This window comes from Sander lucioperca, chromosome 20 (assembly GCF_008315115.2).
Source record: "Sander lucioperca isolate FBNREF2018 chromosome 20, SLUC_FBN_1.2, whole genome shotgun sequence".
Taxonomy (NCBI): Eukaryota; Metazoa; Chordata; class Actinopteri; order Perciformes; family Percidae; genus Sander; species Sander lucioperca.
In genome coordinates, this window is record NC_050192.1 from 11,145,238 (window position 1) to 11,160,362 (window position 15,125).

General features: G+C 39.0%; 1 protein-coding gene across 12 annotated transcripts in view; it reads right to left on the reverse strand.

Moving 5' to 3' along the window:
• The window catches only part of wnk1b (WNK lysine deficient protein kinase 1b), a 91,178-nt gene that overhangs the window by 44,477 nt on the left and 31,576 nt on the right, over positions 1–15,125 (reverse strand). For all 12 annotated transcript variants that reach the window (XM_035996295.1, XM_035996296.1, XM_035996299.1 and 9 more), the window contains exon 3: positions 3,157–3,329. In XM_035996295.1, coding sequence (XP_035852188.1) covers positions 3,157–3,329 — 173 coding nt within the window. The remainder of the gene's footprint in view (positions 1–3,156; positions 3,330–15,125) is intronic.

Genomic DNA, 15,125 nt, shown 5'->3' on the forward strand with positions numbered 1-15,125 from the left:
CAGGGCATTTTTTCTGTCTGGCTCCACAGATGTACATTGCTGGCCTGATATCCGGCACCCCTTCTCTCTCACTATCTCCGCTATCGGGGCTTTGCGCGATCCCAGGACGGTTGTGAATGGTTTAAAGGAATAAAATCAAGCCAGAGCATTTTTTTCCCCTATCTCAGAATAGACACAGCGCTGTAGAGATGGTCTGGCAATACAAGACTAAGGTTTGATAGACCAAACAATACAATCTGTAGATTAATCAATAATTTAAATAATATTCAGTTGCAGCCATATTATATACTGTATATAAAGTATAATAAGATTGTTCATGGTGCCACAGAAATTAAATATTGTTCTGTACAGTATACAGTATATACAATTTAATTTATATTATTTTTAATAATAAAGGATCCAAGTAATATTCCCCAATAATCATACTTGTTGAAGGCATACTGTGCCCTCCTTAGCATTCATTTTTTGCGTTCTAGTGACTCATTTTGTCCAAGGTCTTGATTGAACATTTAAATTCCCAAAAAACTTGTTATTCCCTGCTTCCTTCTTTTTTACACAGTAGGTATTTGAAAGTAACATAAAACCAAATTATTTGGTTAAATGTACTTAATTTTACTGTGTGTGAAACAGATGCAAGATGGAGAGCGTCTGCATTTCTTTAAAAATGCATGAAGCTTTTTCAGTCTTCCAGTGGAGGGTGCTACTGTCCTTGGTAGTGCTGTGCTGCAGGATTACAGTTTCTTTCGATTGCTAAACAACAGTGGTCACAACTGAGGCCACATGTGCAAAACTCTAACTACAGTCTGCATTACCAACAGTCACCTGAGCTAAACAGTTCACATCACCTGTAAAACTCATTCCAAGCAACACAACTCTTCACACACGTCTCAAAACAGGCTCAGTGCAGCAAGACACTCATCGAGACAACACACACTGTCACTCAGAACACACAGAGTAAAAACACTAGCATCAAACACCAATACAGAAATGAAAACACTTTTATCTTTACAGTTTTAATAATTTGAGTGATTTCACACAAAACTATATTTTCTAGAAAAGAGTAATTCTTTCACGTGAGATTATACGATACGTTATTTTATTTTACAACATAACCAGTTTTAAGGTTAACAAGGAATAGAAATCAGCATTTTGCTTCAATATATATATATTTTTATTATTTTGTCTGTAGTAATTTACATAATTACTGGAATCCTGCCTCTCTCCAGGATCAGGCCACAAGTTTTCATCAACATCACATTGGATGTCCTCGCTTGCCATGCACCTGCATCATCTATACAAATGAATGTGGTCTTTGCATTGCTTTCACCTCCATTACTTTCTGAAAGTGCAGAGTTTTACTGTAGTAAAGGTAGTGTTTTTCAGATTTTTTACAGCTGTGTATGTAACCTCAGACATCTTACCTGGACATATTGGTATCTTTGCTCTTTTACGTGTTCACTGTTTCTCTCGAACGGTACAATGTATGCAACTGTTTCATTCTTACTTGGAGTTTCAGAGTCTTTATGAGCTTTCCCTATATATATATATATATATATATATATTTACATTATGTGTTCACTAACAAGTCCAAAACAAGACACCTGCTTACCTAGTCTTTTCAGCTGAAATTGCAATCAGCAGTGTTTAAAATGCACCGGGCTGAAATCCATTCTGTTTTGAATGTGTGGTCAACAGTTTTGACAGCAGTGCGTTAGCATTTGAACAACGTGCTGTAGATCCACAGTGTTGTGCAGGTTATGGTTAAAACCATGGGTGTGTAGAGTTTTGAAGTTCTAGCAATGAAAAACGAACTACAGTTTGTCCACATGAACTGCTGCTGTGCAGACTGTAGTTAGAGTTTTGCACGTGTCTCCAGTTGTGCCCACTGTCGTTTAGCAATCGAAAAAAACTGTAATATTCTCACTCTGTGGTCACAGGTGGTTCATTGGCTTGCCACTTACTAACTTTCTTTAAACTGGATATCTAGATATTCATTTTTCAATTGATTTGACTATTTGTGCATTTATCTGCTTCTTTAGCTGACTGTCTCACTATCACCTTCTCAGATTGTTTGACTGCCTGTCTCCCTTTTTCTGTGACTCTGCCTAAAACTGACAGTATATAACTATCAGTTATATACGCCTCATTTGGTCTTTCCCACTGTCTGTCTCTGTCAGGAATGAGAGGAATCTGCAGCAGACGCAGCAGTTGGCAGGTGGGCCGATGTCCCACGATGCACTGCGTGGGGCACGCCGTGCACCACACGCCCCGCATTTATCCTTTTATTGTGTCAGGAGCTCAACAATCACATTCGCATTCACAGACACACATCTATTCTGTACAGCAGAGAGACTGGCATGCGGTCATAGCATGGACAATGACAGTGAATTTCGGGGAGGGCTAGACTGACAGACGCCCCTGGTATTGACTTGCAAACCACAGATATACAGTTTGTCACACACACAGAAAGGAGTCTCCCCATGATTCCTGAGCTCGACTATCCTTTTTTTGTGCATTTGATGCTGAAATCAGACCAGAACACCTAATTTTGGAGTGGATTAACATAGCTACACTACAGTGCATTTGTGCAGTGCCATCATTTTACTCTTTAAAAGTCCCATATGTGCTTAGACAGGCACTCAGTCAATCGATCACATATATACTGTAAATGACACAGACCCATACTGTGCATGTAAGGACACACTAGCCGACCCACTAACACTTCACTTAGCACTAAAATTCTGCCGGGATGTGATGTGCTTAAGACACTACAATGAAAGGCTGTTTGAAGTTGACAACAGAGAAAAACTGCATATTGGTTTGACAGTAAAGAGGACACAGGTGTGTGTGTGTGTGTGTGTGTGTGTGTGTGTGGGTGTGTGGGTGTGTGTGTGTGCAATTTCTACATTTCAATAAAAAACTGGAGGTGAGTCATCATCTGTAACGATGGTGCTCTTCAGAAGTAAAGATGAAAAGAGGTGGTTAAGAGTGTGCATGCACGTTTGTACATATTCCCTGCAAAAAGTGTTTCACATGATAAAACACATGAACTAAATACTGCAAACGCAATACAAGTCTTTGTTTTCCATGCCAATAAGTTACGAGGTCACTAAACTTACATCTTGGAAAATTATTTTTTATCTCTCATATACTTACGTTTTAAGCGTGCCAGATGTCATGAGCTCTGTGACCAGAACAATACATTTCTTTCCTTTGCATGGTCCCTCCCAGGAGTCATAGAAGCGGACAATGTTAGGATGCTGGAGACCTTTCAACATCCCTGCTTCCTCTTTGAAGCGCTGGCGCTCCGACTTGGACAGTTTGCGATCCTACACACAAGACAGAAAAGGAAGTTTAGTCATACATACATAAAAACTAAGGAAACATTGTTCCTCTGAAATCTGGAGGGCATTTACCCAAACAAAACATATTGTATTAATAGTCCAACACTATTATAGTGAGCATGATTACATTCAAATTAAGCGAGACAAGGGTTTGAGGGGTGGGGAGGAAAGGTAATAATACAAAGAGAATAGAGAGCTGAGGAATAATAAACGCTTACAAAACAAACACACTGATGCACCATCTAAACATGCTGCTAGAATACAAATGCAATGAAATATGCAACCAGGTACTATCAGGCTTCAAATTACATTAAAATGCAGCACTAGAGAAGGATGTGGATGGGGACGAAACAGTAGACTCTCCTTTCATCTTATCAAAGAAGCCACAAACATCCGTTAGAGTGAGACTGTATTTGGATGTGTCTTCTTTGTATCACATCTGAGACATACTTTGTGACAAACTGGTTTATAAAAGTGATTTATAAATAAATGATTAACTAAATAGTGCACTATATTTACTTTTTGTCGTTTTATTGGAATGTCCAAATACTGATTGTGAAGTTTACTGTATGCCCTCAAAAATTCCCACAATGGAACAAAAAAAAAGTGTCCATCTATGCTCACAAAATTACAGCAATTAAAGAGAAGACAAAAAAAAAGAAAATATTCACATTTGAGAGCATTGAACAAGTGCATGTCTTTGCATTTTTGCTTAAAGGCAGAATGATGCCCTGTTTACGTACATGGTTATTTTGAAAAACGGAGACATTTCCCTTCGTTTGTGCCCTTCGTTTACACGCAAACGGAGAATTCGCCTCTGAAAATGAGTCTTTCTAAAACCTCTGGCCAGAGTGGAGATTTCGGAAATCTTCGTTTGCACGTTTGCATGTAAACTGAGACAAACGGAGGCTTAGGCAGCCGAGAGAGAGAAAGAGGAAGTGATTTGTTGCAGTTGTTGCTATTTTCGGGATTCTGATTGGCTAACGTGGGTTTGAGCTTCTTGTTACACTGCCACCTACAGGTTTGGCATGCTCTTGACGGCATTGATGGCATATATACATGGGAACATGTAAACGAACACTTTTCTGAAAACTGACAGCTGTGCACAATGTTATTTTTGAAAACGGAGAGGTTGAAATGTCCGTTTATGAAAGTAGCTAGGCTACTCTAGCTAATGAAGCCAGCCCCTTTCATAACGTTAGCCTAGCTGCTACTGATAGATTGAGACTTAAAACGTTAGTGGAGATAACGTTACAGTTCAATGCATTGTGTTGATTCCTTCGTGCAATGAACTCTGCTTCTGCAGCAATGAGTGACAGCGGCAGGTAAATAAACTTGCGTGATTGTCATGTAAACTGGCTTTCTCAGTAGCCTAGGTAATATCACTCCGCCGCTGCTGTAGCCTCTGCTATCCAACTACAGGGAACAAAGTATAACTATTGCAATGCAATGCGAGGTAGTTTTATTTCCAACATTATTCTATCAACAGACATTTACATCGATAGTCTGGCGTTATAATTTATTTGTTTTTAATGGCAGGCTAGCAGTTACTGTTGACTTGCACTAGCCTAGCACCAGCGTACTCTGCAACTGGAAGGACCACCCCTTTAATAAACACAGATGCAAAGGGCAGTGTGGGTGGGTCAGACCTTGTAAAGAAGTGTGTGTGTGTGTGTGTGTGTGTGTGCTCTTATACATGAACATGTGTGTAAAATGTGTCATGCGTTCAACTATGTCCAGCCAAAATTAATTTCTATTTTGTTGTACGCGTTACTTTGTTTTGTGCTAGGCTTGTTTATCGGTTTTAGTGAGTGTGTGTATGTGTTTATTTGCTCTGTCTGAATGTGTTTGCACATTAATTGTTCTAGTTTCTTCACCAGCTCTGTGTCTAACCATAGCTGACACATTCAGCACATCACTGACCCAAAAATAAACAAAATCAGAGCTGCCTCACAACGATAAAATAAGGTGACAAAACCTAATACTAAGAGGATTTAGGTCCAAATATGGTTGAGACTTCCTCTGTGACTGTAAATTATTAAATTATTCATGCAAAATATAAAGTCTTCACAGGATAACCTGCAGGTATAAGTGGGTTACACCAGATATGAAAAAAAGAGATTAAAACAACAATGAAAGAGATGTTACAATTAACCTGGAACAAACTGAAATTTGTGCTTTGAGAGGACATAATGACACATCCAAAACATTTAATGTCTGTGACCCTTTTAGAGAAAGGTGAACAGACAGATTGGTCTGCAGAAAAACAGAGAAAGAGCAGCAGGACTGACACAAAGGCTGTTTGTTTAAGTACAGATGACAGAATAACTAAAACACAGAGCGAGACCACAGCGAGAGAGTTTTATATTGCATTTAAAGAAGCAACAGTATTTTTAAGGTGATGCAAGATCAGACATTGGGAGGTTAGACACCTACTCCTGGCAACATTATTAGGATTATCACCATGGCAACTAGTTTTAAATAGAAGTCCAATGAGGGGCACTTTGCCTCCAATTCAACTGTTTCGCCGTTTCATTCAATTAATCAATATTCTGACATCTTTCAGATAAAATGTTGAGCCTGTGGGTTTTTTTGTTTTTATAACATCGTATCGTTAATTTGAATATGGAATTAGAGAAGCATCCAGCATATTAGTGCAAACAGTCCCATACAAAGCAGAAGCTCAACATCAATCATTCATAGTGTTTAAAGCTACAGTGCCACCAAATCCCCGAATTCTGAGATAAGGTTGTACTATTGAGTGGGGGATATCTAAAAAAATCAGGTAGTAGAGCTGAGCGATACATAACACAGTTATGTATCCTATATTTACGCCATTTGGGCAATGCTTAACATTCAGATCCTTGCATGTTATGTTCATTTTGTACTCAAGTTCTTAATAAAATGAGAAAAGACTGTACTTTTACTAAGTATTTAATTCACACAGAAGTATACAAAAATAGGCTTTACCATGTGGTTATTTCATATAGACTATTTATTTATTGAATTGCCAGAAAACATGCTATATTGTGATATGTTCTTATAATACTAGACTCTCAGGAACGCTTTCACACTTTTTCACTTTCATTTTATATTTTTCCTTTATATTGTACATTATCAATTTGTTTTGTTCTCTATACTGTTTGTTTTTGCTTTACTTTGCACTATTTAGAATATAACATTTATTTATTGTCTATATTTTGTACTTATTGCACTGTGGGTAGGAGAGAAACGTATTTTCGATTCCTCTGTACGACTGGCACATATTTTGAGAGAACTGACAATAAAGTTGATTTGATATATATTGTTATCGAAATATGATTTTGGCCTTATCACCCAGCCCTTTCAGGTAGTATTCTTACTTTGACCATCAATACCTACCAAACCAACCAGTCGACAATTCAGTACTGAAGATTCTGCCAGGTCAAGGCACGCAAGGCTTTTGAAATGTTATTAGTAGCTATTAGAAATCCTTGTGAGCTGCTTCAGAGAGTAGAACAATCTCTGAGGTGATGATCTCATATTGTCACATTGTATAACCTGGGGCCTCACCTATATCATATGACTAACACAGAGAGAGAGAGAGAGAGAGAGAGAGAGAGAGAGAGAGAGAGAGAGAGAGAGAGAGAGAGAGAGAGAGAGAGAGAGAGAGAGCGTCATGGCCCGTAACAGCTTATCCCTTCATCCTGCAGCAACCACTTTACTGATGATGGCCCATTAGCAACTGACACACAGAAAAATCCATGTATGTGCTTACCAACCCAAACTCCCATTGTCTCGCTCTCTTTAATATTACGATCACATGACAATAGCTGTCGGTCACCTGACTGACTGGAAGCCAACATTCCATTTCCCAGCAGCACTCAGAAAAGACCCTGACCACCCATGTCAATGTTAGACACCTCCCTCAGGGCACTAGAACATTACTTCTACCTCTCTCGCTCTCTCTGTACTTTTCTCTCTCTTACCGTGTGTGTGTGTGTGTGTGTGTGTGTGTGTGTGTGTGTGTGTGTGTGTCCATAGATGTGAGCAGAGAAAGCAGACAGCAAGTCTAAAGGAGGCTTCCTAATCCATTATTATTCATTATCAAATCATTATTTCCTACTTCTTCTAGTGTATAAATGGGTACACAACTCTCACACATACAGAACAGTAGAGGTTTTGTAGGAGACAGTAAATGCCTATATAAAAATATATTTAAGGAATTAATTTGATCCATGGTGCATTGAGTCTTCCTGTTGAGTGGTTGTTTTCTTTCTCTCCATCCCTTCTTTTCTGCTCCGAGCTTCAAAACATCATGAGACTTGAGTTTGTCAGACTCAAAAATACCCTCTCACTCCCCATCCAAGCCTCGCTCTCTTTTTCTCACTCTCACACACACACACTTCTTTTCAACACAAGGACTTCTCACTCTAAGCCCAGCTTTGCTTCCTCGCTATCTACCTCTCGCCTACCTGAGGACTTGAAAGAAGCCCCCTATACATCCCCGCATAAGTGACAGCTCTAAGTCTGTCTGCCCTATTTCTGTTCCAACTGAGGAGAACATATAAATGAACACACACACACACACACACACACACACACGACTAGGCAGCCAGACAGGTGGGCAGAACCAGAATCAGCAGTGTTAAAGCATTATGCAGCTTCCTGCAGAGAATCTGAAAGCTGATACCCTCCGATCAACTCGTCTAGTCTGCACATCCCACTGTGCTTTAACACTCAGTGATCATCTGCTCTCGTCTTCTCTGGTCTGTTGCACCCCAGCAAGAGAGCAGCACCAGATGGATGAAGGTTGCAATAAGAGACACCACAGCGAGTGCCAGAAAACTCAGACAATATACACTCACATGGTAAACTGGTACTCCACTGTATTACAACAAATACTATTAAGTATGGTCTTTAGAGTTTCTGGGTACCGAAACTCACAGGATGTTGTCCAAAGTGCCTAATCTCTCTTGGGGACAGTGGAAGCCTAGATATAGCATATATAATTGCATATGATTGTCTGTTGTCTGTTTCTCAGGCTTTCCATTATATACTGTAACAGAAATGTGTGTTTACATAAAGGAAACAAATCCATAAGAGAACAGCTTCAGCAGTAAAATCACAAAGTCATATGAAACTTTACTGTTTCACCAGCCAAGTAGGTGTTAGAATAAAGTAAACCTGTTACATGCTGAAGGGTATTTTACAGTTAATGATCCTACCAGTCGGGTATAAAATATCAGAATGTGAGATCTCAATATTTCCCCAGTAAATATGTTACTGTTTCCCAGGAAAAATACCTGCAGGTTCTCAGGATGCACTTGCAGGTTCTCACAAGTACTTGATGTACTTGTGTCTATGAAACTGCATTCGGAAGCTGAAGGATATCATATTTACTGAAACAAAGATGCCTTTTCCACATACTTCCTTGCAACTGATAGTTATAGTCCGCCCTTAAATTGAAGTCATTATAAAAAAAAATAACTGGATCAACTTGTCACCTGCAGCTGTTTCTCCCAATTATGTTTGATGCTAATATAGCAGTTTACAGTTCAGCTGCCAAAACGGCTACATGCAATGGATTGACAGTAATAACCTAACATTGGCTCTATAAAGATGGTCAGACTCTCCAATATAACCACTTGGGACATCAAATTGGAGGATAACCTCAGATCACATGGATCTGTACAATTCTTATTATGTTTTTGTACAAATCAAAGAAAGTGTTCTTTAAAGAAATAATGTAATTCTACTAAAAACTTTACCACATAGTCTGACAAATATTAAATATTAACATGAGAAAATTAACTTTGAACTACATTTTAATGAACTGCTGTCCTGTTTTTAGCATTAAACTTAATTTATGTGAGAAAGAAAAGATGAGAAATCCAGGGAATCCCACAAAAAGAGCCATATATTTCGGGGAAGTACAGTAATGATTTCAAATCACATGAAAACCTTGAACCCAGTTTTTCAACGCATAGTTATAATTATGACAATGCAGTGCCAGCATTAATGATACATAACTGTGATTTTCCACAGCTGAATATCATTAACATGAGTGATACTGATGGGTATGTTACAGTATGTGTATCATTCGTCTAATTGTTTTATGTTTAAATGTGCAACGTATGTGATCAAAATCAAATCCAATTTACGAGCAAAGTGAATCGTTTCTTAGAGTTTTTGAAACACTTTTATTGCTGAATTAGAGATTATTTGATTTTAAACCAGATGATGAAAAATACAGACTCTGTCCAAGGTCTGCAGCTGCACCCTAACATACTGTAAACTTTATACATGAAGAATACAATTAGGAGTTTGAGAGTGATAATAAGACTAGCTGCAAAAAAAAAATGTTTTTGTGCATAACCTTATAGTTATACCTTAAAATCATTATTTCAATATGCAGCAAACAACTGGCAGCATACGTTTTTTGCCATAATCATGAAACCCTTTTTGGAAACCTAACTGAACTATAAACCTTTCATCCCAGTTTCTCCAGAATGTGCTGCTGACCCACTTCGATGTTCCTCTGATCAACCTTCGAGTCCTGACCCAAATTCTGAGTTTGAGTTTGTAACTCAAGAGAAAAATCAGGATCTGTGAATCTTGATTACATTAAGCCTCTCAGTTGAGTGAATGAGCTGATTTGTTTCTATATGCAGAAAAGACCTACAGTGGTGGACAGGGGGCACATGTGTGTGTGTGCGTGTGTGTGTGTGTGTGTGTGTGTGTGTGTGTGTGTGTGTGTGTGTGTGTGTGTGTATCCACAAGTACAAGAAAAAGGCCTGGTGTTTTCCATTAGTAATGTAGCCAAAGTGTCCCTCAGACCCCCCACACCCTAGAAACGCTCTCCTGCAAAGAACCCTGCAGCGCACACACACACGCACACACACGCGCGCACGCACACACAGGCACACGCACGTGTTTCACTTAAACACACCAACCAGAACCTCTCCAAGACCTTTACCACAGCTTGTTATGGTTAGCCAGTATATGAGAGGGAGAGGGAGAGGGAGCGCATCTGTTATCAATAAGAATGATTTAATCACTTATTGATAGAGGATGCATACGTTCCAGTAAAAGTCAGAGGGGGGGATAAAGTGATGGAGACTGATCTCATTGTTTAATACACATTTCAGCAAAATGAAGGAAACGCTGAGATTTGAGTTCAGTTGTTCACACCCTCCTCCTATATTCCCCACGTGTTTGCTTTATCTCTTTCTTTCCCTTCTTGTTTTTCTTTCCAACTGCCTCGCTCACTCTTTGTCTCTCCATCACCCCCGCCCCTCCCTCCTTATTTTCTCCTATTTCAGTGGTTTCTTGTTTCCCATCAATCACCACTCTACATATTGCAGTAACCAGGGCCATGTGTCTGTGTCTGTGTCTGTGTGTGTGTGTGTGTCGTAATGTGACCTAGTTGTGGCTGAAAATCAGTTTTTGTAGGAAATGTGGTAAGATACATACACTATGGTGTTATATGCAGTAACAATGACAATTAAAGCAATTATGTGTACAAATTCCACAAAGAAATACCTGTGATTAGGTATCAATCTAATGTAGAGTGGACATATTGATCAGGATTTTTTTTCTTTGTCTGATTTGTAACAGGCACCACAAACAAACCCATTCATTAAGATGGGTTCAATAACAACCCCAGTGTGTGTGTGTGTGTGTGTGTGTGTGTGTGTGTGTGTGTGTGAGAACAATATGTGCCATCTCAGCCTGCCACTCAGTGTGCACCCTATTGTCTCATCTCTCTGTGCCTGGCTGTGCAACACACACAAACGCACACACACACCATGTGCCAGTGCAGTCATTAGTCTCTGCTCTGCTGGTCACGCCTCATCCCCCCTCCTCTCTTCCGTCTCCTCACTGCTCCTCTCTCATCTTCCTTTTTCCTTAACCTTTTTCACTCCTCTATCTTTCCCTATCCTTTACTCACTCTTTCTACTCTCCCTTCTTTTCCATTCACGGGATTCCCCCAGAATACAAGCAGGATGCATTTAAAAAAAACGGCTCCTCTCCCACATCACACCCTTCATTTAAGCCACTTGATCCAGCCGTCTTGATCCAAGGTAATGAGAGGAAATCTGACGATAATAAGTGGAACTTCCCCTCGAAAGTGTTAATCCTTAACAGAACAGCATGCCATGCACAACAAATCACATTATACCAGAAATTATCCAAATTTGGAGCTAATGAGTAAAAATGATGACATGCCAGGCTTCTATGGTTCACAGTAGTTCTTAGTTACAACATATCTGTGAACCAGTGACCTTCACATTACAGAACATCGTCTGAGGCTTTTAATCTAAAACCAATGTCCAACGAATCAGCTGAGCCAACCGGTTCCAATATTCAGGACTATAATAAAGCTCTATTCATTGATTGTGATTTTGATTAACATGATTATCAACCAACAATGGTCTCTTTTGTCACACAAACAGGAAACAATGATCCAACGAAGTCCCGTGAAGAAAACAAGGATCCAAGTTTTATGGTTAAATGGTTACTATTGGTCACATTTAAAGGCTTTTTTTATTACTTGCTTCAGCTTCATTATTATATTAGTAATACAGGAGAAGATTATCAGGAGTAATCTTAAATAGGTTTGGGTGGGTCTGAATTGGAAAGGATGTGTTTGTATGTGAGAGCAAAAGGAAAATGGTAGCACAGTATATATATATATATATATATATATATATATATATATATATATATATATATATATATATACACACACTGCCAGTTACATTTTTGAAAAACAAGTGGCATCCAATTGTGTCTTGTTTGATTAGGCTGTAAAATGCTTTTGAACTAAGATTAATTTGAAACATTCAAAAGTAATGGCTCTCATATCAGCAATCCTGTCTGCCTTGAAGGTACCCAAAAGTCTTTGAACTTTTAAGAATTTGACCCCTTTTGCAGAGGAGGCCAGACAGTGCTTATGCAGCTTGTGTGTATGTCAAGTGTGACTATAAAGCGATTGTGTTTCTATGTGCAACAAGCCTATACATAAACTTTAGAATTTTTAAGTGAATACAATTTACTGTGTGTGTGTGCGCGTGTAGGAGGGTGTTATTAAGCTAAAGGTTGCAGACTTAATATAGCGTACGACCATCTGCCTCTCTATTAACACATAATAAACAAACCGATCACAGACACACTATGTTGATAGATATGATCCATTCCAAAAGTGTCTACTTCTCAGACCTTTAAATCCTTTTCATTACCACAACATCTGGATAAATGCTTAAAAATGAGACTACTGAGCAAGTATGTATGGCTTTGGAGCAAAAAGAAACCCATATACTGTAGCAGGATCATGGATAAAATCCCTACTAAAGCCTACTAAAACACCAACAGATGATACCAAGTTCATTACCAGGAAACATTATATATATCCACATCTGTGTGTTGCTATGTGCTGTGTTTCTGTGTGTGCTTATGTGCATGTCTCTCTGGATTCCACTTGGTGTAAATGAAGTCTTATAGCGAGGTCCTGACCTCGTTACAGTAACTGATGATCTAACAGACGGTTAGGCCAGTGCTAGAGAGAGGAAGAGGGCTGTCCCAGATAAAACTATTACATAATCTGGGAGGACTATCCCTTTACACTCCATTAAATCAAGGCCTCCACTCTTAACACCTAGGCTAAACTTTAGCACATCTCAGGTTTCACTTGAACAGCATCAACAGCCATTGGCATCCAATCAAGTAGCAGCACTTTTCAGTATACTGCTGCAAACAATATGGACGCTTGACTGAAGCGATCAGCTGGTTTCAGCTAGAAGTAAAACTAAGTTTGGGGAAAAAAGCTTCCTGAACGATTTTTGTTTTGATTAGAAAAAAAATCCATGAATATACTCAATGCAGTACTTTATACAAAGGATATTAAGAGATAATTGGTCCCAGAGTCTCAGCCCTACATCAGTATTGGCCTGAAAAACGCTAATAAATTTGTGACCACTCATTCTATGGAGCCATGTTTGAATGAGTGGGTTCCCATTTTGTTGGTATCTTGTCCGTGCACACGGGCATACTGGTGATGCAAAACACATTTGTGCTTCCTGCTATTCTACTTTGACAGATTGACAGATAAAAAAAAGACTGCAAGCTAGCAAACATGGATGTAAAAGTCAAAATATTTGTTAAAAATTGGAAATGCACTCAACGTGTTTATTAGGCATCAAGGATACACACAATGTGATTTGTTGAGAAACAAGTTATTGTAAACATATTGTAAGAAAACTCTACAGGGTACCTTTAATTAAGTTAAATTAAGTAATTAAAATGACTTGTTACCTTAGAGCTATATCATCATACTTATACACTATTATATAATGTTTGCCTTTAGGCCTATTTTGAAAGATAGCCATGGGTCCAAAGCCATAAAGATGTTTTAACATTAAAAAAATATTTGTTTAGGTCACAGACAGAGAGGAAAGTAAAAGCATGCAATTAATAATATGTGTTAAATATTTAAAGCAGTCGGCATCTATGTTCTGTCAGCCTAAAGGCTCGATTATATTCCGCAACAAACCTCTGCGTCCCCATGAGCGCATAGCAGGTGTGTTTATACCATCCACTTGGAGGACACGTACACACATGCCATTCTCCGTGCGGTCATAACAATTGGCGGTACACAGACGTACGCACAGAGCCTATGCAAACACCCTCTGATGACGACATTTACGTCACGCCGACCCCGCGGGCAGTATAATTTGGGCTAAACAACCACTTTAGTGAGAGTACTCAACTGTCAGCTTACATCTTTTCAGTGTTGCTTTGGCACAAACACACACTGACTAAGAATACTACATGCACGGTCTCTCTGATGTGTGTGTGAGTGTTTGTGTCCTCCTACTCCACAAGCCCCTGTTGTCAACAGATTAACAAAAACCCTGAAGAGATATAAACAAACACACATATGAAACACAAACAGTACAAACCCACATGCAAAAAATAACACATAACACTCCACAAGTCCCATCTATACAATAAGCATAAAAGGGGGATTAGCTCATGTCAAGGGAAAAGGAGAGTGGAAAGAGATGAGAGGGAACGAGACAGAGGGAGAGTTAGAAATGAGTGGAAAATTACGTGAATTTGAAAGTGGTAGAAAAACAAAATATGACAGAACAAAAAAGTTAAAACGTCAGAAAGGTATGAGTCAACAATCTCTTTCCTTCTCCATATCTATATGCCCCCTTCAGTGCCCATGTATATGTCTCTCTGCTCTTTTCCTCCCCTGGCAGTGGCTTATATTCCCTCTGCAGCTGGTTAGTGGAGTAGAAGGAGAGAAACTGATTTAGGCTCCATCTCTGATGCGGTTATCAGAGACGTTAAACAGATACTGGCTACCAATAGAGCCATGCACTAGAAACTGAATAATCTGTAAGTGACGACTGGATGGGCTCCAGAAACGTCCAGCAGCCAAATGTACGAATGTGTGTGTTTCTCTGTGGGTATGTTTGATGAGTGACTGTGGTTTTGTTTCATGCAGTTTTGGGGTTTAATTTTTTACAGATGAGAGTGCATTACTGCCAAAGCTCACACTGCTAAAAAACATTAGTCTACTTTTTTCTCATACGTTTGCTCTACTGTATGTCGCTATCTCATTAACTTTGAAGCAGACACATTTAAACTTAAGAATGTCGAAAAATATATGTTGTACTTACAAGGACACAATAAATGCATGAATAATGATGTGGTTTATACAGATGCAGACACTATGCACACACATGTGACCGACAAATTGGAGGCAAAGCAAAGAGGAGGGGTGAGAGC